The sequence below is a fragment of the Schizosaccharomyces osmophilus genome, chromosome 1, assembly GCF_027921745.1.
Source record: "Schizosaccharomyces osmophilus chromosome 1, complete sequence".
NCBI classification, from domain to species: Eukaryota; Fungi; Ascomycota; class Schizosaccharomycetes; order Schizosaccharomycetales; family Schizosaccharomycetaceae; genus Schizosaccharomyces; species Schizosaccharomyces osmophilus.
Genome location: NC_079238.1, coordinates 3,551,636 through 3,576,595, shown reverse-complemented (window position 1 = coordinate 3,576,595; position 24,960 = coordinate 3,551,636). Strand labels below are relative to the sequence as shown.

General features: G+C 38.5%; 12 protein-coding genes across 12 annotated transcripts; 5 read left to right on the top strand and 7 right to left on the bottom strand.

The window, feature by feature from the left end:
• Positions 1-281: 281 nt before the first annotated feature.
• SOMG_01634 (ER ubiquitin family protein) lies at positions 282-2,060 on the top strand (the record flags this gene model as incomplete). The annotated part of the gene is made up of 1 exon (XM_056180427.1): positions 282-2,060. One exon carries the CDS (start codon positions 282-284, stop codon positions 2,058-2,060), a length of 1,779 nt encoding a protein of 592 aa, XP_056036024.1.
• Positions 2,061-2,242: 182 nt separating this feature from the next.
• On the bottom strand, positions 2,243-3,802 carry SOMG_01633 (ER membrane protein, conserved protein; the record flags this gene model as incomplete). The annotated part of the gene is made up of 1 exon (XM_056180426.1): positions 2,243-3,802. The coding sequence occupies one exon, from the start codon at positions 3,800-3,802 to the stop codon at positions 2,243-2,245; it is 1,560 nt and encodes a 519-aa protein (XP_056036050.1).
• A 1,498-nt stretch (positions 3,803-5,300) lies between these two features.
• On the top strand, positions 5,301-6,089 carry SOMG_01632 (SOCG_02005-like, conserved protein; the record flags this gene model as incomplete). The annotated part of the gene is made up of 1 exon (XM_056180425.1): positions 5,301-6,089. One exon carries the CDS (start codon positions 5,301-5,303, stop codon positions 6,087-6,089), a length of 789 nt encoding a protein of 262 aa, XP_056036054.1.
• Positions 6,090-6,600: 511 nt separating this feature from the next.
• On the top strand, positions 6,601-7,239 carry apc10 (anaphase-promoting complex substrate recognition subunit Apc10; the record flags this gene model as incomplete). Its single annotated transcript, XM_056180424.1, has 3 exons — positions 6,601-6,743; positions 6,796-7,122; positions 7,167-7,239. 3 exons carry the CDS (start codon positions 6,601-6,603, stop codon positions 7,237-7,239), a joined length of 543 nt encoding a protein of 180 aa, XP_056035983.1.
• Positions 7,240-7,547: 308 nt separating this feature from the next.
• Positions 7,548-8,660, bottom strand: leu1 (3-isopropylmalate dehydrogenase Leu1; the record flags this gene model as incomplete). The annotated part of the gene is made up of 1 exon (XM_056180423.1): positions 7,548-8,660. The coding sequence occupies one exon, from the start codon at positions 8,658-8,660 to the stop codon at positions 7,548-7,550; it is 1,113 nt and encodes a 370-aa protein (XP_056035984.1).
• A 319-nt stretch (positions 8,661-8,979) lies between these two features.
• top2 (DNA topoisomerase II) lies at positions 8,980-13,502 on the bottom strand (the record flags this gene model as incomplete). Its single annotated transcript, XM_056180422.1, has 2 exons — positions 8,980-13,389; positions 13,434-13,502. The coding sequence occupies 2 exons, from the start codon at positions 13,500-13,502 to the stop codon at positions 8,980-8,982; spliced, it is 4,479 nt and encodes a 1,492-aa protein (XP_056036521.1).
• Positions 13,503-14,649: 1,147 nt separating this feature from the next.
• SOMG_01628 (uncharacterized protein) lies at positions 14,650-15,291 on the top strand (the record flags this gene model as incomplete). The annotated part of the gene is made up of 1 exon (XM_056180421.1): positions 14,650-15,291. One exon carries the CDS (start codon positions 14,650-14,652, stop codon positions 15,289-15,291), a length of 642 nt encoding a protein of 213 aa, XP_056036520.1.
• Positions 15,292-15,852: 561 nt separating this feature from the next.
• blt1 (ubiquitin domain-like protein Blt1) lies at positions 15,853-18,095 on the top strand (the record flags this gene model as incomplete). The annotated part of the gene is made up of 2 exons (XM_056180420.1): positions 15,853-15,899; positions 15,947-18,095. The coding sequence occupies 2 exons, from the start codon at positions 15,853-15,855 to the stop codon at positions 18,093-18,095; spliced, it is 2,196 nt and encodes a 731-aa protein (XP_056036256.1).
• Positions 18,096-18,467: 372 nt separating this feature from the next.
• On the bottom strand, positions 18,468-19,713 carry tam41 (mitochondrial phosphatidate cytidylyltransferase Tam41; the record flags this gene model as incomplete). Its single annotated transcript, XM_056180419.1, has 3 exons — positions 18,468-19,088; positions 19,133-19,411; positions 19,456-19,713. 3 exons carry the CDS (start codon positions 19,711-19,713, stop codon positions 18,468-18,470), a joined length of 1,158 nt encoding a protein of 385 aa, XP_056036248.1.
• A 446-nt stretch (positions 19,714-20,159) lies between these two features.
• On the bottom strand, positions 20,160-21,524 carry sof1 (U3 snoRNP-associated protein Sof1; the record flags this gene model as incomplete). The annotated part of the gene is made up of 2 exons (XM_056180418.1): positions 20,160-21,208; positions 21,263-21,524. The coding sequence occupies 2 exons, from the start codon at positions 21,522-21,524 to the stop codon at positions 20,160-20,162; spliced, it is 1,311 nt and encodes a 436-aa protein (XP_056036298.1).
• A 275-nt stretch (positions 21,525-21,799) lies between these two features.
• Positions 21,800-23,492, bottom strand: cct3 (chaperonin-containing T-complex gamma subunit Cct3; the record flags this gene model as incomplete). Its single annotated transcript, XM_056180417.1, has 3 exons — positions 21,800-23,287; positions 23,357-23,430; positions 23,468-23,492. 3 exons carry the CDS (start codon positions 23,490-23,492, stop codon positions 21,800-21,802), a joined length of 1,587 nt encoding a protein of 528 aa, XP_056036867.1.
• Positions 23,493-24,247: 755 nt separating this feature from the next.
• SOMG_01623 (Schizosaccharomyces specific protein) lies at positions 24,248-24,622 on the bottom strand (the record flags this gene model as incomplete). Its single annotated transcript, XM_056180416.1, has 1 exon — positions 24,248-24,622. One exon carries the CDS (start codon positions 24,620-24,622, stop codon positions 24,248-24,250), a length of 375 nt encoding a protein of 124 aa, XP_056036211.1.
• Positions 24,623-24,960: the final 338 nt, after the last annotated feature.

Below are 24,960 nucleotides of genomic sequence, written 5' to 3'. Positions count from 1 at the left end.
GGGGCACAAATCTTAGACTTTGAATGAATATTCACTTCTTTTTGCATATGCATTGTCTATTCATATAGAAAATAAAACAAAATCGATCCAATTGTCATTTATTATACTATAAAAAGGATGAATAAGATAAAGTAAACATAGTAGAATAAGGAGATACGTTCAATTTTGGTAAACAGACCGTTATTCTTAAATTTGAGGATACCCTTCGCATGGTCGTAGAACCATATTTCACGACAAATTGATATCTCATGCTCTGATATGAACATTACTACTTTTGACTTATGACGGAAATGAGTGAGTACAAAATTCGAGTGACTACTGTCGATCAGAAAGTGGGAATTTTCCAGGTTGCACGAGACAAAACAGTTTTGGATCTGAAAAACATTATCGCTCCTACCTTTGAAGCACCCGTCGATCGTCTCAAGCTGATTTATGCTGGAAGAGTTTTGCGAAACGAAACAATTCTATTTACTATTCTGAATGATGTTACCGATCTGGTAACTTTTCATCTGGTTATAAGCATAATCAGTAGCTTACCTCTGTCTTCAAGCGCTCCCACTGAGCAGAGTTTTTCGCAATTGGCTCCATTCCCTAGACAACAAGAAGCTCATCCTCCTTCGTCTTCTTCTCTCTCCGTTCAGCCATCACGAACGATAACCAGTTTGAATCCTGAAGAGCTCTCTCAGCGCGAGCGAGCTCAACATTTATTCTCAAATTATCAGCGCGTCGGAAGAACTGCTGGAATTCACGGAATGTTCCCAAATATGATTCAGCGTATTGAAAGCAGCGGACTAGTGCCATCTGCCCCATCTATGCCACAAACCCAAGACAGTATTCCAAACAATTTACCTTCTCCTAATGAATCTTCTATGAATCCTTTTATCCAGCTTTTAAGCTCTCAGCGACAAATCCCCATCCCCAACCCAACTACTACGACTACAACTTCCGTAACATCTGTTCCCGATCGCAACGTCACTATGGTTGTTGCATCAAGCGTACAGGGTCGAAATGGTACACCACATACAAGTCCTATACCGAATGGTATATCCACCCTTCCTTTTGGTCAAAATAATGGAGGAAACTCCCCCCAAATACCCGCAAATCATGCTTCTCCCTCTCCTGAAAGCAATACACAACGATTGCCGACTGTTGACAATCTTCTGCATACTGATCATCTCCATAGGCCTTCCTTTGTTGGTAACTTTTCTTCGCCACCCGTTTCAAGTAATCCCCAGAGGCTACCTAATGAATTACCCGGACGTTTTTCAGTAAACTCCCATCCACATGCCGGTTCCCTAAATTTGCCTTTTACAGGTGGTAATTTAACTTCTACCGGTGGCTTTACTACAGATGCTCCTCAGTTGCTTCCGATATACTATCAAACTGTATTTTATAATGGATCTTACTATTTACAGCAAATGCCCTCTACCAATACTTTCTCTCCTTTGCCATTTCATCCTGTGGGATCGGGACTTCCCCCTGTTATTTCACCTTATGGTATTATGCAGAATCAACAAACAGGCGAATGCGCATACTTATTATCCCCAAGTTCTGAACGTTCTTCTTTACAAGTGCAACCAATGACTTTTCAGAATCTGAGACGCTTCCAACTATTTACATCTAGTGTATTATCTCCTTTTACCCATACCTTTGAAAATATAAGAAGACATTTTCGTTTATTTATTCGTCTGGCTTTATTCTGTGCCTTGGCTACTTATAATGACTCTTTACCGCATACCATGCTATTAACGTCCATTATGGCTTTCGTTTTTCTTCTACAGGCTGGCGCACTTAGCCCGATTATTAATGAAAATCGAACACTGCAAACAGCTTTGGAATATGTTCGAAATGTTCAGAACGAATATCGTCAACGTCGTAGTGGAAGCAACCCTGAGGTTATTGAAGTTGCGAATGCCCCGCCGAGTGAAAATCAAGAAAACGTAACTTCAGAAACGCAGCGAAGAAGGACGGATACAGAATATACTCGACTTCAAAGGTTTCTTAGATCCGTAAGGGGTACCATGATTGCTTTTGCTTCAAGTTTTGTCCCAAGAAGCTAATTGGATACATTGAACAAAAGATACTACCAATAACGATGAATATTATAGACTTGATATGTACCAACCTTTAGTACACCTATTACCTCAATAAATTAAACTATAAACAGCTATTTAGTAAAAGCCCAATTCTAAATTTTAAACACAACAAACTGAAAGCAAATAAATAAGACTTAAATTCATCATCAGCTTTTTGGACAAAATATGGATTGTATGGGAAAAGCCGAAAGTACGTGAGATTGAGCACACCCAGAAACGCTTTGATACAAATCCGTTGACATGTTCTTTGCACTTGAAAAATTCAGTATTTGGTCGTCAAATGTGTGAAAAAGGGGATCCAGAGAAAGCTGAGGAAAGCTTATATTGGGAGGACACTTTAGAAAATCTGACATAACGCTATCAATTTTTACAGAATCAAGGGGGCCATTGTTCGCAGGAGAGACAACTAAAGAGTATAGGCCGAGTAGCGCCTGAAATTCAGTAAGTAAGTTGCCCACTTGTTGAAATACAGTAGGATCGTCTTCGTATTCATCTGGTATGAAATTCGTGACCTTGAAGTCGGGAACAAATTTTCTTGCAAAAACGTATTCTTGAAACTTTTGGAAAGCTATGGGAGTAAACAAAAAAACGTTTGGCAATTTTCTTTGAAAGAATGTAATAGGATTGTCGGATACGGCTTCGCTGGATGAAGTGATGGACATAATGTTGTCTCGAATAATGGAAGAGTCTTCTTTATAAAATGTAGTTAAAATGAGAAACTTGTACCATGTAAGCAATTTAGAGGAAAGTTCAGTAGACACATCCTTTGTCATGTCAACAAAAAGAGCATAAGTGTAGTCGTTAGGAGGAACCCAAAGCTCAGTAAATTCGTGGTGCTTCTTTTCTTCATGAAACTGCATGAAGAGACGGTCTTGAGGCCATTTATTACGTATGGCTTTTAGGTCAGGAAGCTTTTTGAGGAGATATATGTGAATGAAGACATATGGGTACTCATCGGGAGAGTGGTAGTCCTTCTTTAAATCAGACAGCATATTTGGGATTTCCTTGAAGGAGTCTTCTTCTGCAATTAGGACGACATTAATTCTGGGAGTTCGAAAATGTTTTAGTGATTCTGCGTCGAGGCTAGCAACCCAGGCATTTTCGTCTAAGGCATTTGTATCAATGACATTATGGCTGTAATAGTTATTAGCGAGATAAGGGCCAGTAGCATCCTTCATGACTTGAGAAGATTGTTTTGAAGTGACAATTACGGAGGGAGATATGCTTTTTAAAGCTTGCTGAAATTGAAGAGAAATTAAATCTTTTAAAGGGAGTTCATCCGTAAGTTTGTCAATCCCCTTGACGAAAAAGAAATTGAGGGGGCACGAAGCTTCCGTCTCCCGGTTGAGTTCGAACAAGTCCAAAGGCTCGCTGCCGTCTTCTATGAGCAAAAAGCTAACGGAGGATTTGGATTTGAAAGCCATGTCACAAGCCAGCATGAACAAACTATGCGTCGGAGATTCCAGACCGTAAGCAGTAAACATGATGGTATCGGAAGGAGGCTTTGCTTTTTCGAGGGAAGAAATAAACTTGTTCTTGTAATCTTCAAATTTTGTGGAAAGAGTGGCTTTCGGTTTCAGATCCAGCGAAGGAATCTTGGTTTTAAAAGCCGGTGTGTTTTGTAAAAATAATGTGCCAGATATGAAAAGCGCAATGATGAATAGATACCTTTTCACAATACGCTTTCGAAACATGATTTTAGCCATTACTTAAGGGATACATACAAAAAATTCATAACACAGTTGCAAACACAAAATGATACGCCCGAGAGAAAAAAGGGAGGGCTATGTGAAAAAGATAAAACAACGGCAACAGAAGTGGATTTCGAGGAATCTACCAGTTTGAGTGCAGCAAGGAGGAAGCAAAGTAAGGATTAGATTCTTTTACAGAATTGGCTTGATTTCCTATTTACCTATTTTCCTTTTTCTTTTTAAATGTACAAATGTGAAGGAGCAGCACTGGTTTAGGGATTCGAAATCGTAATGGCAGTAGAATGAGAGGAGTAGAAGTAGTAGTAGTAGTAGTAGTAGCAGCAGTAGAAAGGCTACCGGACTTTACATAAACAGAATGGCTTCAAAAGAAAAAAAAAAAGAAAAAAAAAGAACGGTCCAAGGCAAAAGCAACTGTTTGTGATTTTCTTGCAAGTAAACAAGTAGAGAAGAAAACAAAAAAAAAAATAACAATTCAAAAGAGATTTTCTGTCTTTAGTGACATGAAAGAATTGACAATAAGAATGGAAATTAAAGTCGTTTCTAGCTACTGGTTGAGTTGTGTTTTGTCCAACCTGACAGCCTTCGTCTCGCCTACTTTTGTATGATATGGGGATTACACATTGCTTGGAACGGTTGTGTAAACAAACACAATTCAACGAATTCGATGCAAATAAGTAGAAATGAAAATGAAATAGATTCCAAACATCAATTTCCAAGAAACAGCAAATAATTGAGAAAGCAAGCTTATGGTGGAGTGAAATTTGGAGGATGAATTGGAAGTCAAGTAGTGTAAGCAAACAAATGTGAGCTTTGGACTTGCATAGGGAGTTTTTATCTTGTATTCTTTTATTTTATTTTATTTAAATTTATAAAAGACAATGTAAGACGAATCTATCCTAGTTGGTACAAAATATGAATAAAAATAAAAATAAAAAAGCATTTATTTATATTTACATTTACGGTACGTCATATGTAAACAAACCAGAGTTTGGCATCTTTTCCCCAACCCCCAAAAAACCAAGAATTTCGAATATCAGCAAACCTTTTCGCTTTCCTTTCATTTTCAAGATAAATTCTACTCTTTTCTTACTTCCTTTTTCTGTCTACGCTCTCGCTGCAATATGACGATTGCTGATATTCCTCATGATTATATGTAAATTATATATTGCTATACATCATACTTCGCTGTAATATTAGAGAGCTAAGGATTCCATGAGGCTCAGAACCAAATCTCCGAGGTCCACTCCACCGACCAGGTCCAGAACTGGCATCCAAGTAACAAAACGAGCTCATCGAGAACACATGGATACCAAACATGCAACCCTGCGGGGTAGTCCAAAAATCGTATATAAAGCGCCAGAACGCCGAAAGAAAGTGCAAGAAAACACATAACTTATTTTCGCGGTAGATATACATCTTAATATCTAATAGTATATAACCATATAAATTCTACAAGTTATATACACTTTTTTTGAAATTCTTTCTTTTCACTATGAAGCTCATTCCTTTTGTCGCTAGCTTTTTCGCTGCAGCTTTTGCATACAACGACCTTTCTGCTCCTGCAACAAATGCCGTTATCCAAGAAGGTGGTGGTGCTTACACTGTGTCTTGGTCTAACTTGACCAGTGATACCGTTACTTTGACTTTGCTCAGCGGAAGCAATGACAAATTGACTCCTCTCGAGACAATTGCTTCTGATGTCAAAAACACCGGAACTTACAGTTGGGACGTTCCTACCCATTTCCCTTCTGCTAATAACTACTTGCTGTCCGTCTCTTGGGACGGTGGTGATAGCTATTCCAAGTATTTCAGCTTACAAGCTTGCTCTACTTGTACCATTTCCACGACTGACTTGAGCTACAGTGGAACCATGTCTGCCACATCTGTTGCTGCTTCTAATATTGGCACTCGTAGCGCTTCCAGTACCTCCTCTAAACCCTCATCCTCTTCGTCTAGCAGCGGTTCCTCCTCTTCCTCTGCTCCTATCAGTTCTTCCCAGTCAGGCAGCTCTTCCAAGTCTTCTGACTCTTCTTCCGCTCCCTCATCTGCTAAGAGCGGATCTATTCTTTCCAAAGGTGGAAAGACCGCCAGCGCTGCTAGCAGCGGTTTCTCATCTAGTTCTACTTCCGGTTCTTCCAAGTCAACCAGCGGATCTTCCTCCTCTGGCTCTGGTTCTAGCTCTAGTTCTAGTTCTAGCTCAGCCGCTTCTCCTCTTATAAAGACCGGCTATAATGTCGTTGCTGTTATCGGTATCGTTTCTGCCGTCACCATGTTCCTTTAAGCCAAACCTATTGGGAACAATGTTTGTTTTATTAAAAACTTCCACAGAAATCTAAGCAAACAAACCATCTTTTGAAATTTGTCTTTCATTTACATTGTTGATTTATCACACACTTTGCATCGGGTTTTATTATTTGCATTTTTTTGATCATTACATAAAGCAGCATATAAGCATTCATTTATCAATTTAATTTTCATTTTAATCCCTTTTATTTTGTGTAACGTAGACGATTATTGTAGCGTTGTTTACTATTGATTTTCTTTGTTTGTTTGTTTCTTCTTACTTTCTTTTAGTTGTCCAAGTAGTACAGTTGTAGTTGGGATTTGCTGTAGGTAAAGACAAATCAACTGAGCAAATTGCCTTTTCGACTTGCATCTGCAAGACTGATATATTTGGCATATACCATTGAAACTGATTATTTTTACTTGGAAACTACTGTAGAACCATCGTTGCATTACCAAGTACTCATAGAGAAGGGATTACTGTACCCAAATTGGATAGCGGGATCGAGATGAAAAATTCAAAATCAGAAACCCAAAAGTTGACAGATGGATTGGTAGACATTGGAAACCTAGCCCAATGGACATGTTCCAGTGAAAAAGGTAGCTTCCCTATACGCTTGGTTCGGGACGATAACGTCGAGACTTATTGGCAGTAAGCTCAGCAGTTTAACAAAGTAAACGTACTAATTATTTTCGTTTTGCAGATCAGACGGGTCGCAGCCGCATGACATTCACGTAAAATTCGTGAAGCGAGTTTCCGTGAAATACATCAGCCTGTATTTACAATATACCTTTGATGAATCATACACTCCAGACAGACTTCGTATATCAGCGGGCACAGGATTTCACGATTTGGAACTTGTCACCACCGTTCAACTGGAAGAACCAACTGGCTGGGTTCATGTTCCGGTGGGTGATTTTGGGCGGAATGGTCTACTCGATGCCAATCTCATTGAAGTCAAAATTCTTGGCAATCATCAAAATGGTAAAGATAGTCATGTTCGCCTTATAAAGGTTTATGCTCCAGAGACGTATGCAAATGCTTGAAGCAAAGTTAATACTAAATCGAGTGTAGGCACTTTAATTTCTCCATTGATGAACTCCCATATACGAGCAATCAATTCAAAAGCCGAAATCAGTTACGGTGATTCCTTTCTTTTGCAGAACCGTCGGCTCAGGAAGAATTTGCTATTTTCTAATGATTCAGACCCCATGTGTTGTGAGACTACGGATATTTGTAAGTTTATTAAGAAGCTAATACATCCAAAATTTCATTAAGATATTAGACTAGCTAAACCTCTCTTTTAATCCCCTTTTTCATCTTTATGGTTGAATAAAAAAAAAAAATGTATCTTTGTCCATACTCAATCCGCGCGTAAGGAAAAGGAAACTATCATTAGTGTTTTCTTCTATAAGTTCAACAGCAGCAACATAGAAACGTTAACTGTTACTTGCTTTACAAAATCTTTTCAAGTTCCTCAACAACAGCTTTAGTAATGCCAACCGTCTTGGCATCACCGCCCAAATCACGAGTATAGAGACCTCGGCCACCGATGGAAGTATCGTCAAGGACCTTTTCAACAGCTGCTTCAATGGCAGCAGCTTCTTTGTGAGCATTCAAAGCGTAGCGAAGCAAAAGTGCACCAGACAAAATGGTACCGACTGGGTTTACGATCCCTTGGCCAGCAATATCGGGAGCACTGCCATGGATGGGTTCAACAAGACAATTAAGATTCTCCGTTTGACCATAAATTCCGGAAAGAGAAGCGGAAGGTAGCAAACCCAAGCTTCCAGGAATAACAGATGACTCGTCAGAAATAATATCACCAAACAAGTTGTCCGTTAAAACAACACCGTTTAAAGTGCGAGGGCTCTTGACCATAAGCATGGCAGCAGAATCAATAAGCTGGTTCTTTAATGTCAAATGAGGAAACTCTTCTTTAAAGACCTTGGCAACAGTTTTACGCCAAAGTCTGGAAGTAGCCAAAACGTTAGCTTTGTCAAGCAAAGTAACAGGCGCAGGAGGGTTATATGTTTGTGCAAGCCAGGCAGCTAAACGAGCAATTCGAGTAACTTCCTCTACACTGTAAGGCCAGGTATCCATAGCATGACCTGAGCCATTATCTTCAGTACGCTCACCGAAATAGCAACCACCGGTGAGCTCTCTAACGACGCAAAAATCAACTCCCTCAGCAATCTCGGACTTTAAGGGACTGTACTTAAGCAAAGATTTGCTAGGAAAGGTGCATGGACGAAGATTTGCCCAAACACCCAAACTTTTGCGAAGCTTCAACAATCCTTGCTCAGGACGGCAGTTGGGGTTTGTCCATTCGGGACCGCCAACTGCTCCCAAAATAATACCATCAGCCTCCAAACAAGCCTTAATTGTCTCATCGGTCAAAGGTGTACCATAGGCATCGATTGAGGCACCGCCAATCTTATGTTCCTCAAATTCAAACTTTAGGTCGGAACACTTTTTTTCCACTGTCTTTAAAACTTCGACAGCGGAAGAAACGATTTCGGGTCCAATATGATCACCTGGCAAAACAACAATCTTTTTAACGGACATCTTCACTAAATAGCTGTCTGGTTATGGTAGTGGTTGAAATACTTTTATCATATCTATCATCTGTAACAAACTTTTCGCTAGGGTAGGCCTTCTAGGCATAACGAACATATCGCTTCCTTTATTTTAAAATACTTAAAGCGGTTATAACAAATGTAGTTTTGAGTGCATGCATCTGCGTGTATGAAACAGACAACCTTGGATCATTAACAATCTGAAATTTTTACAAGAGAATATTATGATAGGTCAATTTTATTTATCTAACAGACGGTAACGATAGTAGAAAATTTGATACTTCTCGTTCCTAAACGATAAATGATGTTTAGACATCCTCTTCATAATCATCGTCTTCATTATCTCCAACTACGAATGAATCATCTTGAAAACTGGATTCATCCAAGGAAGAATCTACATAAATGGAGTTATTCGTAGTAGCCGCTCGCCGGGTGGTTGTCCTACGAGGCCTAGTCGGGGACACTGCCGCATCTGCTTTTCCGTTCATGCCGGTCTTATTTGGTTTGGGAGTGGAACTGTCTGGTAAATCGTCAAAATCCTCATCATCAATAACCGAAGTTGTTCTTCCTTTCGATGGGGCCTCTTTAGCATTGGTAATGTCGACAAACGGGCCCTTCAAATTACTTTGGAGTTTGCCAGATATAGTCTCGGAAGGTAAGTCTTCCTCATCATCGGAAGAAAATAATGTCCTAGGTTCAGTTGCTTTAGACTGGCCATGCCGAGATGCTGCTCTCTTTGTAGTCTGAGGATCCTCGTCATCACTTGGTGAATCAGAAGATGAACGCTTTTTCCCCTTATTTTTAGTTTGAACACCTTCGCTCGACGAGTTTGAGGAGTCTGGTTTCTTGCCTTTTCCTCTTGCAATAGAAAAGGGGGTTTTTGTACCTTTATCCTCTGGTAAATGTTTATTTGAAGTTGAACCATTTTCTTTAGCGAAACTAAGTGTTGGCTGACTTCCCTTGCGAGCCTTTGTAGCCGGTTGTTCTGTTTCTTCACTTTTTACCTTCGTTGGCCTTGCGGTGCTTTTTGCACGTGGTCTGCCACTTCCAGGCCCTGTATTGTCATCACCAGGTTCTTCGGACTTCACTTTCATTTTCGCACCCGTATTTCGTCTACGCGTTGTGGAAGGTTTGGTAGACCCAACAAACCCTCTTGATGCCTCTTCATCCTCCAACATGCTCCGGTTCATTTCGTCCATCACATTGTCCCAAGTGTATTCAAATTCTTCTAAGTCTTGCAAGTATAAATCCTTAGGAGTCAGTTTAATTAACGTGTCAAGTTCTGTCATAACATCATCTCTTTTCTTCAACAGCTCCAAATACTTTTCGTATGTTAAAGACCAAATTGCCATAGACAAAAGGTAATTAAAGTCACTCGAAGAATCCTGTTCTTCAACGGGATCTTCGCCACGTAGTTGAGCACGCTCGGCTTCCATGTCAGCCTCACGACCTTTCTTAGGTTTCGAAATTGGCTGAAATCCTTTTTCGCGGAGTTCAGCTACAAGGATGTTCTTCTTCTTTTTCGAAACTACAAGTTCATTTTCAATAATCATGTGGACAAATCTCGCTTGATTGGAAAACATATCGAAGCGGCGTTCTAATTCAGCAACCAAAAGTTCTTTGCGTCTTTGATAAGTTCGCAAACGAACTTCAAAAAAATCTGTCAAAATATCTTCGACACTTTCGTATTTCTTTATCCTTCCGGAAGGATCAAATGCCATCATATTACTAGTAGCTTGACTTCGGACTATTTTGAATTTAGCTTCCAAGGACTCAGCCACAGCTTCCCTCATGCCCTGTTCTGTGAGAGTGACTTGAAAATGTACATTACCCGTACCATGATAGCCTTCATAGTCCTTAATAAATGGTTTGGTTTTATCACTTCCTGCAATACCCGTTTCTAAGTATTCTTTCATATCTTGGGTCCAAAATCGAACAGGCAGTTCAGTAATTTCAACTTTTGAATCGCTTATTTGATTAATTATACCACTAACTTTGTATCTGTCGGGTGTAACCTTTTCTATACCACCACGGAAACCGCGGTACCAGGGAGATATCTCAAGCAAGGGTTCATTATTCAAAAGTCGTCTTAAATTAGCAGAAATATCTTTAGGATTATAATTTGGAATGTTAGTAGACCAGCCTGTTCCAATTCCCTCAGCACCGTTAACAAGTAGCATTGGTATAATTGGGACGTAATAATCAGGCTCGATCCACTGTCCTTCTTCATTCTGATAATTCATCAAAGGATCATCTTCCGATTTGAACAACTTCCTAGCTATAGGAGAGAGACAAGTATTGATATACCTAGGAGCTGCTGCATCCTTACCGCCTTCTAGTCGAGTTCCAAATTGACCATGGGGCATTAAAAGATTGATATTGTTACTTCCGACAAAGTTTTGAGCTAAGTTAACAATCGTCTGAGTTAAGGAACTATCGCCATGATGATAAGCCGTCTCACTCATAACATATCCTGTAAGACTGCTTACCTTAATTTGACGAGTGAGATTCTTCTTTAAACAGTAATGAATAATCTTTCGCTGACCGGGTTTTAATCCATCTATAACGGAGGGAATTGAACGGATATTGTCTGCCATACTGAATTGAATAAGTTCCTTGTTGATGAAATCATCAATCGGGATCTGAGGAACTGTGTAATCCATAAAAATACCGGGATGATATGTACGAAGCCATTCCTTTCGCGAATCGGCCTTCTTTTTGGCAAATGCCATTTCAATCAAACCTTTGTCCTTCTCTTCTATTTCATGGAAATACTTCATGTGACGATCGAGATCCGAAAAATAGCTTTTCATTTCAGTGGCATCACTTGTACCCAAACCCTTATAATATTTTATGTCCCAGCCACGACCGTTGTTATTTGCTTCTTTCCAATAATCATATTCTGGTAGAGTATAAAAGGAAAGGACTTGTCTATTTCGTTTGCACTTGACGATAGGGGTAATGAACTGTATCAAAAATCCTGGGATTTGCAGCAATGACGGGTAAGTAGATTCCAAGAAGTTGATGATTAGACCTTTAATATGAGAGCCATCAGGATCCTGGTCGGTCATTATCATCAAATGCCCGTATCGTAGTTCTTTAGCATCTGTATAATTTTTCTTGTGCACAAGTCCCATAATCTTTTTGATGGCTTGAATTTCTTTATTATTCATAATTTGGGTATGGGAAGCTTCACGAACGTTTAGTAGCTTACCTCGTAATGGGAAAATTCCGTAATAATCTCGACCAACAACACTTAAACCAGAAAGGGCTTGGGAACGAGCAGAATCACCTTCTGTCAATACCAAAACACACTTGTGAGACTCTTTGGTACCAGCTTTATTGGCATCCTCAAGTTTGGGCAAGCCAGTAATTCGAGTACGTGACCCACGACTGTCTGTTTGACTTAATTGTTTATCAGCTTTTGAGCGAGCCAAATCCAAAACTCTTTCTACAATTTCTGTTTTCTTAACGCGGTTCATAAAGCTTGCGCTTGGCGTACAAGTCGAACCAAAATTGGATACTTTAGTAGTAAGGGTTTCCTTAGTCTGTGAGTCAAATGAAGGATTTTCAATCTGGCAATTAACAAAAATGCGAATGAAATTTTTTATCTGAAAGGGACGAATTGGCGCGCCTTTGTTTTTTTTCTGTACATCTTCATTGACCGCTTTCACAATATGATCCGCAATATAATTGACATGAGTACCTCCGCGAATTGTTGCGATGTTGTTAACAAAAGAAACTTGATTGAATTCCTCGTCAGATACAGCAAACGCAATTTCCCATCGGTCATTGACTTGCTCATAAATGACAGTAGGACTTTCGCTATCGGAGGGCGTGCTTGAAGACAGGTACATATCAACATACTTTTTAAATCCGCTAACCTTCAGGCGCTCATCATTTAAAAATACCTTTGTCTCAGGGACAGTACCTGCCATATCGTAAACACGGCGTTTTAAAATGGCAACAATATCGGCGTCAATCTCGGACATACCGAACTTTTGTAAATCTGGCTTGAATGTAATTTTCGTATATTCCTCGGGTCTTTTCATGTCCGTAACGATGGGATCTTTCTTTTTTGACATGTTGTCAGTCCAGACCTGTTTGTACTTTTTCATTTGAAATTTATCGGCAGTTTCTACCGTAAATTCTGAAGAAAAGATATTGCAAAGTTTAGCACCGTAACCGTTTCTACCGCCGGTAACTTTCTTTTGATTGTCATCATAATTACTAGAAGTAAGTAGATTACCAAAAATTAACTCCGGGATATAAATCTGTTCCTTGTCGTGAATTTCAACGGGAATACCTTTACCATTGTTGAAAACGGTAATTACGTTGGACTCGGGATTTATATTGACTTTTAAGGTATTCATGGTTCGATCGCGCACCTTGTTATCAGCAGCATTAACGATAATTTCGTCGAAAATTTTATAGAGACCAGGAACATAGTTGACTTCACGGTATTCGAGCTTTTCGCTCTCGGAATTGTACACCCACATGTTCGAAGTTGTACGGTCGATACTACCAACATAAGTATCAGGACGTCTGAGAACGTGTTCTCTTGGACTTAACCGTTGGTATTGTGAAGAGGCATTTGATGTAGCAACGTTACCTCCTGCATCTGTTGCAGGGGCGGCGGAATTGGAAGAAGACGATGAAGGCGAAGCACTCCTACTACTCTGGGAACCTTTCTTTGCACGAGATTGGGCGGTAGTTTTCTATTTTTGTTAGCAAATACGAAATTCGAGAATCGCTGGCATACCTTTCTTGCAGTCGTTGGAACAACTTCATCTTCCGAGTTGGACATCACGAAATCATCGTCTGAAGGCATGTTGGCAAACTAGTAAGTTTTAAATTCCAACGATGAATATAGAAAAGAGAGTAAAGTAAATCGAAAAGACAAAAAAAAAAAAAGTCAATAGATAAATTGCGCAATGGTAGACAGCACAATTGGATTTGAACGAATGAATTTAAGGAGTTTACCTTTAAATTTAAAAGTAATTAACGAAAGAAAGTTTTAACGTAAGATAAAAAACGCGTCTTTTGGTTCTTTAAATCAAAAGTTTCAAAGAGCGACTTTATTATTCTATAGATTGAGGATTATATAGAACAAAAACAATAAAGGAAGATTCTGTATATATTCGTAAAATGATAGGAGAATGCAACTCTCCTTTACATGAAACCCATATACCGATATAGGGAGAAGGCAGAAAATCGAGGTTTCGAAGGAACGTTACTTCAGTATAGGGAAATGCTTTGTTTACTCTTTCTTCACTTTCCTGACCAATTTACAAAGTTAACCATAATATAGCTTTAATAAAGGCGATTATTATTTTAATATGTTTTTTATATGAGTTGTATGTTAATTCTCGTTTTTCATTTTTTCGTGTCTGCAAACGCGACTTGGATTTAGTATGTAAACAAAGAAAATATTTTTAGAAAAATACAGTACTGTTACCCACAACTACATACCGCTATCTTTAATTCTTTCCTTTCTAAAAGTTTTGAAAAGCTATTGCTATGATAGTACAATTTGATTATGCTCATTAAAATTGAATGGGTTCTGTTTAAAATGAATAATCCAAAATGTTTGCGCTTAAAAGATTTGGGTAGATTATTTAAAAATAAGGAAAAATGTGTTTGCTTGTTTCTTGGTCAATCAAAACATCCAAGGTTGTCTATAGATGTAAAAGCATAATGGATTTTTTGCTCATGTCACAATATTTGTTGATGAAGTCAAAAAAACCAAGAAAAAAAAGTTATTATTATAAATATTGTAAAAGAAAGGCCTTTTTTCCTTTTTTCGAAAACTAACAGATTGTCTTTACTTACCACCAAATGGTGGTGTCTTTCCAATATCCAAATATTTCATAACTTATCTACTACGTTGGGCGCTTGACTTTACAATTTTGTTCTTTTTAGTTCATTGTCCTATTTAACAGTTCTTTCAATCATTAAAAAAAAAAATCGATTTTCCAATGGATTCTTGCTCTGGGTCTAATTTACGGACACTTTCAGACGCCAATACCAAATCCTTCATCACATCCAAACGTCTTGATAAATCTAAACAGAGGCTTCTACATGATGCTATCACAAGAGAACAGAGTGCTTCTGCTAAAGAGTACCAACTATTACGAGAATCCATCAATTCACCGATACAGATGAATCGTCCTCATACTCCTTACGCGTTCCAATCTAAAGCCAATGATCCAAAGAATGACTCGTTATGGGCGGATGAGTTTAAAAGTTTGCAAAATAGTAAGCAAGAAACATATACCTCCGACGTGAACAGCCATTCCTCGTTGAACCCGATGTCTTATCCCAATTTGGCAACTGAAAACAACCAATCAACAAATTTCTCACCATCCATATCAAATTACCAATTCCCATCTTCTTCTTCCCATCTTCAAAATGGTGAAACTAATCGATTATCTGATTTCGACGATTCATATATGCAGTTAGCTTTTCAACAAGCAGAACAGTTTGTACAGGCAACGGAAACGAAACAAAATCCAATGGCTTATAATGCGACCAACACATCAATGAATTTGACTTTTGGCTTAACAGCTATCGGTGCCACTGATGACGATGCCTGTGATCCTGATTATAACGATCTATGAGAATTTCTCTATACCGGGTTCTTGTTTTCGGACAAACTTCTTCTAAATTTATGTCTTAGGATCCCTGTGTGCATAGGTTTATGCTTGAACAACCTTTAAATACAATGTTTTCCTACTGTGTAATAGTCCTTAATCTTTTGTTCTATTTATTAAATAATATATATTCTTTTTGTGTGTTTCGCTTTTACTTTTGTTCTGCCTTAAAGGGCCCATCATGCGCTCTGCGGTTGCTATTCCAAAGTGCATCCTTTATCTACGCAATTGAAACTAAGAGACAAGAGATATTTTAATTAAAAAGGAAGGATAAATTATAGAAAAAAAGGAGGATTGATGGAGTCTTTAGTCAGGATATTGAGCTATTTCGCGAGACTCCCAAGCAATCCCATTTACTACAACAACGACTAAAAGTTTTAAAAACCTATACTTATTAATAGAAATACATCGCTGCTCTGCTATACTACAAATTTACTCTCCTTCTTCCTTCCTAAGAGAAAATCTAAAATCTGCCTTCACCACCGAAATACCCTCGAGGTTGTTTATATCGTTTGACGGGGATTCAGTATGAGCAAGCTACCAATTGCAGCTCCGCTTCAAAAAAAAGAAACCGAGTAAGTAGTAGTTTTCATTTAAAATATGGGTTTTTAACAACCGTTAGTTGGAATACAGGCGACACGCATAGGCATGCAATGAATTTACCACCACTACCACAAGAAGATGGAATTCCATCTATTCCAAGGTCAGCGGCTCTTCCGAATCTATCCACCAGAATTTCTCCCTATTCCAATAAGGGTTACGTAGGTTTATCTGAAAATGATTCACGGACATTAGAAGTATTGAACAATATTTCCATTACTGTCAGTTCTATAATCAACCAAATCAATAAACTATTTCAAAGGAGTAGAGACAATGCTTCTTTTCTTCAAGAACTACAAACGGTAGTAAAGAGATTGTCTGATACCTCCTTTCAAAATGTGGAATCTCAAAAATCTGTCCAAGATCTTCATTACCTTTTAGAAACGCAAATATCAACACAAAACCATCAGGTATCAGAGCTTGTGAAAGACATGAACAAAGCTACAAGTTTGGAAATCCGAAAGGAATTAGGCGTTTGCCTTGCTCATCTAAAAAAAGGAGCCCTCGACATCGATCATGCTCTCAATACTTCTTTGCAGAAACAGTCAGATGAATTATTATCTGTTCAGAGCACGAATGAGAACCTCAATTCTTTACAAGGAACTTTACAAGGTATTTGTGACAATTTGCAGCAGGTATTTCCTTCTCAAGAAAAGTGGAATAGTATCAATGCGTCGCTTTTTGAAAGGAACACTGAATTAGATTCCCTTGCAATCAGGAATGCGGAATATACAAACCAATTGCATGCTATTACCCAAAAGCTGATGATTACCGACGAAGCTACCGATGTGCAAAGGGACTTAATTAGCAAATTACAGGGCTTCGTGCATAATCAAGCAAATCAAGAGGATTTATATCAAAAGCAAAGCTTGCTGTACGAAAACTGGAAAGAAGTGGTGGCTTCTCACGAAAATGATTCTGATTTACTGCACAAGTTCCATACAACTTATAATGAACTTGAAAAGCTTGTTAATAGTTTTTCATATTTTGCTAATGGCGAGTATGCCCAGAGGATTGAGGACTTGAGAATGGGTCACGAAAACGTTAGTAATGTTTTGAAGGAACATACTCAGGTCCTTCTTAACGTCCAACAGAATATGGGTTCCGCTTTAGAAAACCAAGAAAGAAGTATCGGTTTTTCTTCAAAACAAGAAGCGTTAATCACGAAGCTCCAAGACCTCATTGATCGTTTGTTGTATCCGGGCCATTCTGATAAAAAGGAGCTTCAGACACCAACTTTACCGACCGGTGAAAGTCTTTATGAAATTCTAACCCTCCTCCACAGAAAATTATATATTGAAGAGCCTAAAGATACGACCTCAAATAATCTAAAAGCTATTACTACCGACCTCAGTATATATCTTAACTCTTTTAAAGATGAGGTATCAAGAATGTCTTCGCTTTACACCGGGTCATCTTTCTCTTCAAAGACTCTGAGCCTCCTAATGGCAAATGGCGAGCAGACGCAAGAAGAAGCTAATAAAGAAAATAATTATCCAGAACTGAAGGTTTCAAACAAAAATAACCAGGAACTCCATGAGCATCTGAACTCCACGCTTACCCTTCGAAACAATACACTTTTAGACAATATTGCGAGCCTGGAAGTTCGAGAATCTACCCTAATTGACAAAATTTACAAGCTGGAACTCTCTTACACGCAACTAAATATGGACTACGATAAGGTTCAGAGTCACTTTCACTTAAAACAGACTGCCGTTCAAGAGCTTGAGAATAGAAGTATCCGTCTTGAAGAACGACTTAGAATGCTACAAAAATGGTCTACTAATTCATCCGCGCAAGATAATAACAATGCATCTTCCGAGCCGATTCCTCGTGTGGTAACTCCTCCACCAATTGATCAATCAAGCTTAACTAATAAGAAGAAGCGTGTTCCCTACAACACAACAAGAAATTCGGCGAATTTGGAGACATTGGACCAACAACGAACACCCAATAAGAGGTTCTCATCATTTTCGGGCTCCTCGAAAGTGGTGAACCGCCCTGCAACAGCATCATCTGACAAAAGAAAGCCATCTTGGTCAAGACGTTTTGCTGTTGCATTGGGACTGAGTCCTCACTCAGAAGAAAAGGAGGCAGAGTCGAAAAACGTTCCGAGCAGCAAAAAGATACCATCTCCTTCTAAAAACCGCAGTTTGAGCTCCAAAATGTGAAAAGCTGCTTGTTACATGCATTCTTTTACAAAATGTTGCTCGATTGCTATTGGATTGCATTAAACTATCAGATTTCTTCTGTATGTCTTATTAGATGACTAACAGAGGATTTCAACTAAGAACACGGTTCTTTACTGAATGTGAACAAGTTTTTGGATTTTAATTATTGACATTTAAGGATTCTTGAATAATATTTTTATTTTCACAATAGTTTTTACATTGACTTTCAAGAATAAAATACTCGTCTGCGTTCTAGACATTCAATGAAAAACTTCAATTTTCAGTCTACCTTTAATTAAAGGTTAGAATTCTAAAATCGAGGTAGACCTAACCAGAAGACAGTGCTTAATTCTTCAAGTTTTGCCAATGATTTTACTTAGAAAAACGAAACAATCCCTTTTTCAGCTTTTCCAAAGAGTAACTTATGGAACTGTATAAACCGGCAGTTAATATACCCTTGGCGCTCTGTGTCAAGATTGACCTTTGGGTAAGATGTTTCAACGCTGTTATGCTTAACATTTGTCGATTTTGAATAGATGTTCGTAACCATAAATCATTTTCGCTAAAACCTCGTGTACGAGCAGCTGCCAAAATTAAATTCCTATAGTTGATAGGCAAAGTATTGAAATAGTCACTGGCCTTTCCATTGGATTCGTGTTCAATCTCCAACAGAAAAGTAGAATCATGACCATTTAGCTCATGTAATTTTGAATTATAAGAGGGGAAGTTTACAGCAAATCGCGAGTTTAAGATGGGTAAATATAACTTTCTGAAATAAAAAAGCTGTTTTGAAACAATATTATCCACCTTCTTCGGATTTTCTGCAAAAAGCCGCATGCGTATATCGCCTACATACGAAAGGTTTACTATAGTTCTGTAAAATTCGAATTCGGAAAACTTATTTGGAAGCATAAACAAAGCAGCAGAAGTAGCTTGTTCTAAATTTTGACGATTAAGTGGGTAAAAGAAATCTTCTCCTTGAAATAAAGTCACCTGTTCATAGTGATTAGTCTTGCATTTAGACGCTGTAGTCTTACCGGTTTTTGACATCTTCCAGCTGTATAAAGAGTATTCCAGTTTTTCAAATCATCCATCAATGATTCCTTTTTTATGACTCCGTATTTGATAATGCTGTTCCCCACAGGTACTTGTGTATTATAATAAATATTAGCACCATAATTTTCTTGAACTTCCGCTACTGCTTTTGGTCCTAAGTACTTTAATAAAGAATAATGGGATGGATTTTGCTGGATGTTCAATTCATGCCAACGAACTGGATCATCGACCTGGAAAATAAAATCGACCATTGGTTTCGCCTGCGAAATTACATGTCAGCTTTTTCTCTATAAAGTAGACCTACAGATGATCCATAACCCGCCTGCTGAAACACACCGCTGCCATATCCTATTGCGACTTGTATAGGTGCATTAAATGTTTTCAGCAAACGCTTCAGTCGATCTTTTAGATCGGATTGAACGTCCAGTTTCTGATTTTCATATTTTAAGGAATCCTGGTTTATTAAATCAGAAATCGAAAACGTTCTGTTAAAACATGTATAGGTTTTCACGAAATTCAGCGGGTACCTTGAGGCTGATAGTAAACCTTTATTTGAAAGCATTCTTTACCAATATTAGCTTTGTTATGTAAAGACCATACATACTTGCCTGTAATCCTTTGGAAATTGAGCTACTATACGGTTATCCAAAATGTAAACTTGATTTTAGCATGAAACAGAGAGCATTATATCTGCTGATGTACAATAAATACGAACAAACTTCCCCTCTATTAGAAAAGAGAACGTATTTTTTGTAGGTTACTGTGAATCGTAGCGGTTTATAGCTCTAATCTGTGGTAGGTCCTTTACATAACAGTGGTATGGATGTTATTCAATTATATCTTTATTAAATGCTCAGTTTATTGGAATGCTTTTCTATCCTTTCTAACTAAATACAGACATATCTTATTGTATCATTCTATTAATAATTTGCCTAAAAAATACAAATTTTCCCCAAGTCCACAAACATAAAATCCAAGAATTAACACCATTAAATTACCAAAACCAAACTACTTTTGTAAAGCAACAACATGCTTTTCCCGTTCTTTTTCGTAAGGCACTGCACCTTTCTTGCTATGACGGCGACGATTTTCTTCACGGCGCTTAAGTGAAGCAACTTCTTCTCTCTTGATTTCACCTGCCTTCTTCACGACTGAAGGAACATGACGATGGCGGGCAATACGACGAACTTCAGGAATATGTTTGTAACGGTCGCGCAAAGCATCCAAGTACTTAAGACGGTTTTCTTCTCTGGTGGAGCGTATACTGGCACGTGAAGATGCTTTAGATCTCCAAAGACGAACATTGCTATCATCAGAGCCTGAAAATATGTATTGGGAATCCATCGAAAAACGAACACTAGTAACCCTCTGCATTCTCTTCGTGTGATATATATCCCGACTGTGACCTTCGCGAGCATTATAAATTCTTATAGTCTTATCGTAAGAGCCACTTACGAACTCTTGTCCTGTGGGAGAGAAATCTACACTGGTAACGGCAGACACATGATCCTTGTAAACATGAAGAGCTCGTTTCATATTTCTCATGTCATGCAAATAAACATTATGGTCTTCACTACCGGCAATGAAATTAAATGGCTCAACAGGGTTCCATGAAATAGCATTGGTTCGAAGTTTATTAACCATTTTAGCTATTGGGGAAGAAGTCCTCAAATCGTAAATTATGATGGAACGATCAATGCCAGCGGAAGCCAATATAGAAGTTTCAGCATAGTTAAACTTCACTACTGGTAACGTATCTACACCCCATTCGAACTTTGATACAGGCGTGTCACGATTAATATCCCAAACAGAAACATTCGCACCACTAGTAGCAAAATTATGACCTTTCTTACATGTATCAATGTCCAGAAGGGAGGCGTCTCCCAAAAAGGATTTTTTAACAGAACCATCTTGTTTATCATAAAGGTTCACATATTTGTCAGAAGCACACGACAGTATATCACCATTGTTAGAAAATACTAATCCACGGACAATGCCATCGTGAGCCTTTGTAGACCACCGTTCTTCTCTTTCTCCGGCATTCCAAAGTTTTACAACTAAAAACACGTTAATAATGGGAACTTTATTATCCACACCAAAAAGTCACATACCACCATCACCACTGCCACTGGAACAATCAATTAAAGAATTGGTATCTCGTGCTAATGAGTAAATACCATCTTGGTGTCCTTGTCCCATCTGGCCTAGAAAAGGAGCGGCAAACATCCGATCCATTTTTGTTGCATTCAGTGCCCTCGTATATTCACGAGCGCGTTCAAATGGATGGAGATTAGGGTCCAAATTTCTTTGCACAGGATTCTGATCATTGAGACGCGTCAACGATGTCCCCCGAGTAATTGTTTTTACTTTCATGGTTGGTTCGTTCCAAACGAAAAGTACTGCGCTTGTTGGGTTTTAGCCGTTTAACGCATTACAGCGATAAACACCACAGTATTTGGAGTAAGAGGATAACTTAGTTACAATAAGCATGCAGAATAAAAACTAATATTACATGTAGCTACATACTGAGATATTGATTATTTCAGCTTGAATATGAAATATGTGATGAGTTTCTCTAACAAGCAAGTTATGGCATTCACATTTGAATTTTTTTCCGCCCAACCAAGGAACTTGAAATCTAAAATAACTTAATCGGAACGCTTGCGGACACCAGAGACGATGTCGTCAACACGTAATAGCAAGCAAGCACTTTCAATGGCAGTCTTAATGGATTGCAATTTCACAGCCTCAGGCTCCCAAACACCGTACTCATGCATGTCAACAACACGGCCAGTTTCACCATCAATACCGAAAGTGTAATGACCCTCAGCATGCTTAGCACGGAGCTCTGTCAACGATTTGATGGGGTTAGCACCACAATTCTGAACCAAAGTACGGGGAATGATTTCAATAGCATCTGCTATAGCACGATAAGGCCATTGAGCAACGTCCTCAATGGCACGAGACTTTTCTGCCAGACAAACACTGATGGCCATTTCGGTAGCACCACCACCAGGAGCAAGCTTTGGATGGAAGAACACGTTTCTGGCAACGGCCATAGCATCTTGAAGGTTACGTTCAACTTCGTTAATAATATCTTTACTAGGACCTCGTAACACAATTGTGCAAGCTTTAGGGTTCTTGCAACCAGTAAGGAATGTAAAATACTCATCGCCAAGTTTATCAACATAAAACAAACCACAGCCGGTTCCAACATCCTTTTCATGCAAATCTTCGACACGGTTTACAATAGTTGCACCAGTAGCACGAGCAATACGATTGTTATCTGATTTGCGAGTACGACGAATTGCAGTAATGTTTGCTTTAAGTAAGTAATGCTGGGCAAGGTCAGAAATTCCCTTTTCTGTGATTACTAAATCAGGCTTCACTGCAATAACACAGTCGCACATGTACTTAATTTGTTCTTCTTCAATTTCTAACACACGGCTCCAATCCGACTCCTTGCTGATTTCAATGTTGGTTTGTGATTCACCCTTACGGTATTCCAAGGGACAATCTAACAAGACAATGCGGGGATTTTCAATACGGCGTCTCATTTTAGGATGTGTGATATCTTTGTTTAGCATTACACCGTCCAAAACACAGCTAGATTCAATCTCTCCACCAGGGATTTTTTCAACACGGGCATAACGCTTGATGTCAATTTCCATTCTTCCGTTAGCAGTAGAGAAGACTGTACGAACAGCCCGGAGAGCCAAATGACACATCAAATCACTCCATCTAGCAACAAGTTTTGTGCCAATGCAGGTACGAATCAATCGGAACATTTCAACATTGTCATCAACGTTCACCGGTAAAGTAATTTTGTCGATAACCTTCAGTGCATCTTCAAGAGCTTGTTTAAATGAGCGAATCATAACAACGGGATGAATCTTCCGCTCCAAAAGAGGGCTAGCAGCAGCCAAAATTTCACCAGCCAAAATGATCACAGATGTGGTACCATCACCAACTTCCTCGTCTTGAGTACGAGCAAGTTCAATCATACTCTTTGCAGCAGGATGAGCGACCTCGATTTCTCGTAAAATTGCATGTCCATCGTTTGTCAGTAAAACACTACCAATTGGGTCAAGAAGCATTTTCAGCATGGCACGAGGACCTAAGCACGTTCGAATAACCTGTTTACCGTTAGTTTTTACGTGTTTTTCACTATAAATGGAGGGAAATCACCCATATGAATCTCATACATCAGCAACGGCTTTTGCCGCTTGAATATTCGACATCTGTGCCTTGTAACCAACCTGACGGTTGGCATTTGTGTCTATTTGTTAGCATTTTTCCATATATATTGCACTTACTCATCACAAATACAGGAGACTGCATATTTGGCGAAGGACAGACGAAGTCTACAGCAGCGATGTTCGCTCCTTATTTAAAGCAACTACCACAGAAAGTCTACGCTATAGTGACAGCGTTAGAGTGCGATATCTTAGATACCAAAAAAGAATTTTACGTAAAAAAACAACGTCAAAGTTGTGTTGAAGAAAACAAAAAGCAATTTTCATTCAATAGTACGATAGGCTGCTATTTGGCTAATCTTAGTTACATTTCATTTATAGAATTATTTCATGCTTGAAATTCTACTAAATCAAGCTTGATATTTTTGGGATACTTGAAATTTATGGAGAGTTTGCTTCACAACTTGTAGGATTCAGGATCTCATAGAAGTGATATGGAAACCATATATATCTTTTACAGACCAAAAGAGAAAAAAAAAATAATACAGATCTAGATGCAGAAGGTTATGACTTGACTAGTAAAGGAGAAAAGGCAACAGAAATATGCGTGTAAGCCCAAACACAAATGTAACTGAAAGCAGCGTTCAAGAATATAATACCAAAGAACTTCTATTCATAAATTTAACGGAGTACTACAATAATCCGGGTTTATAGATTAGGAATACGCTCTCTAATAATAAAAGGTTATGGGTAACTTCGCTTTCATGAATTCAACGTCAAAGAAACAACAAAGGATTGAATATGATTGAAAGATCAGTCAAAAATAAGATGAAACGTAAAATTGAAAGTCATTATACGAAGAATCGTCAAATAAGGACAGCATTATAAAAAAGTCATGCGCTAAGATTGTTTGTCAACCTCAGCAATTGTGAGTTCTAAGTTCTTTCGAATCGTTTCAATTTCCCGAAGAGAGTTCAGAGAGTCTTCCTTGAAAAGAGAGGAGTCGCAAGTATCCGAAAGATGTCGACTGTCATGATCTAGGGCCGAAATCATGGTTGGCAAACGAGGTAAAGTACCACATATTTGCTGAATTTGATGGTTTAAAACAGAAAGATTGTTGTTTAACGTAGATTGAAACTGGTTGAGTAATTGCTGAGATGAAGTCGCCAACTGTTGCGGAGTGCCTTGTTTGGGGAGAAGTATGTTTAGCTTTTCTATAGGATTTGTAAAAGATGAAGGATGAAACTCATCTATCCAATTTTTCTTCTGATCCATTGAATTTTGCAAATTTGTAAACTTCTTCGCGAGGAACAAGGGGAAGGTATAGCTAGCTCTTTTATGGCACGAAACGCTACAAAACGAAAAGGCCAATAATGTAAAAACAAAAAACTTCTTGAAAAGTTGACTGAAACAAGAGCCAAATCCTGCTTACTGCGAGGCTTCTTTGGCTGCTTCTCTCTTTTGTACACTTGCTTTTCGCTAGGTAAATCAACAATCAATGACCTATTCCTATTATTCGTAGAAGGGACAGAAAAAGAGTGTGTAAAACTACTGAATGACCCTTATTCAATATATTCCTTTCTTAACAATAAAAAATGTTGTTTTTTTACATT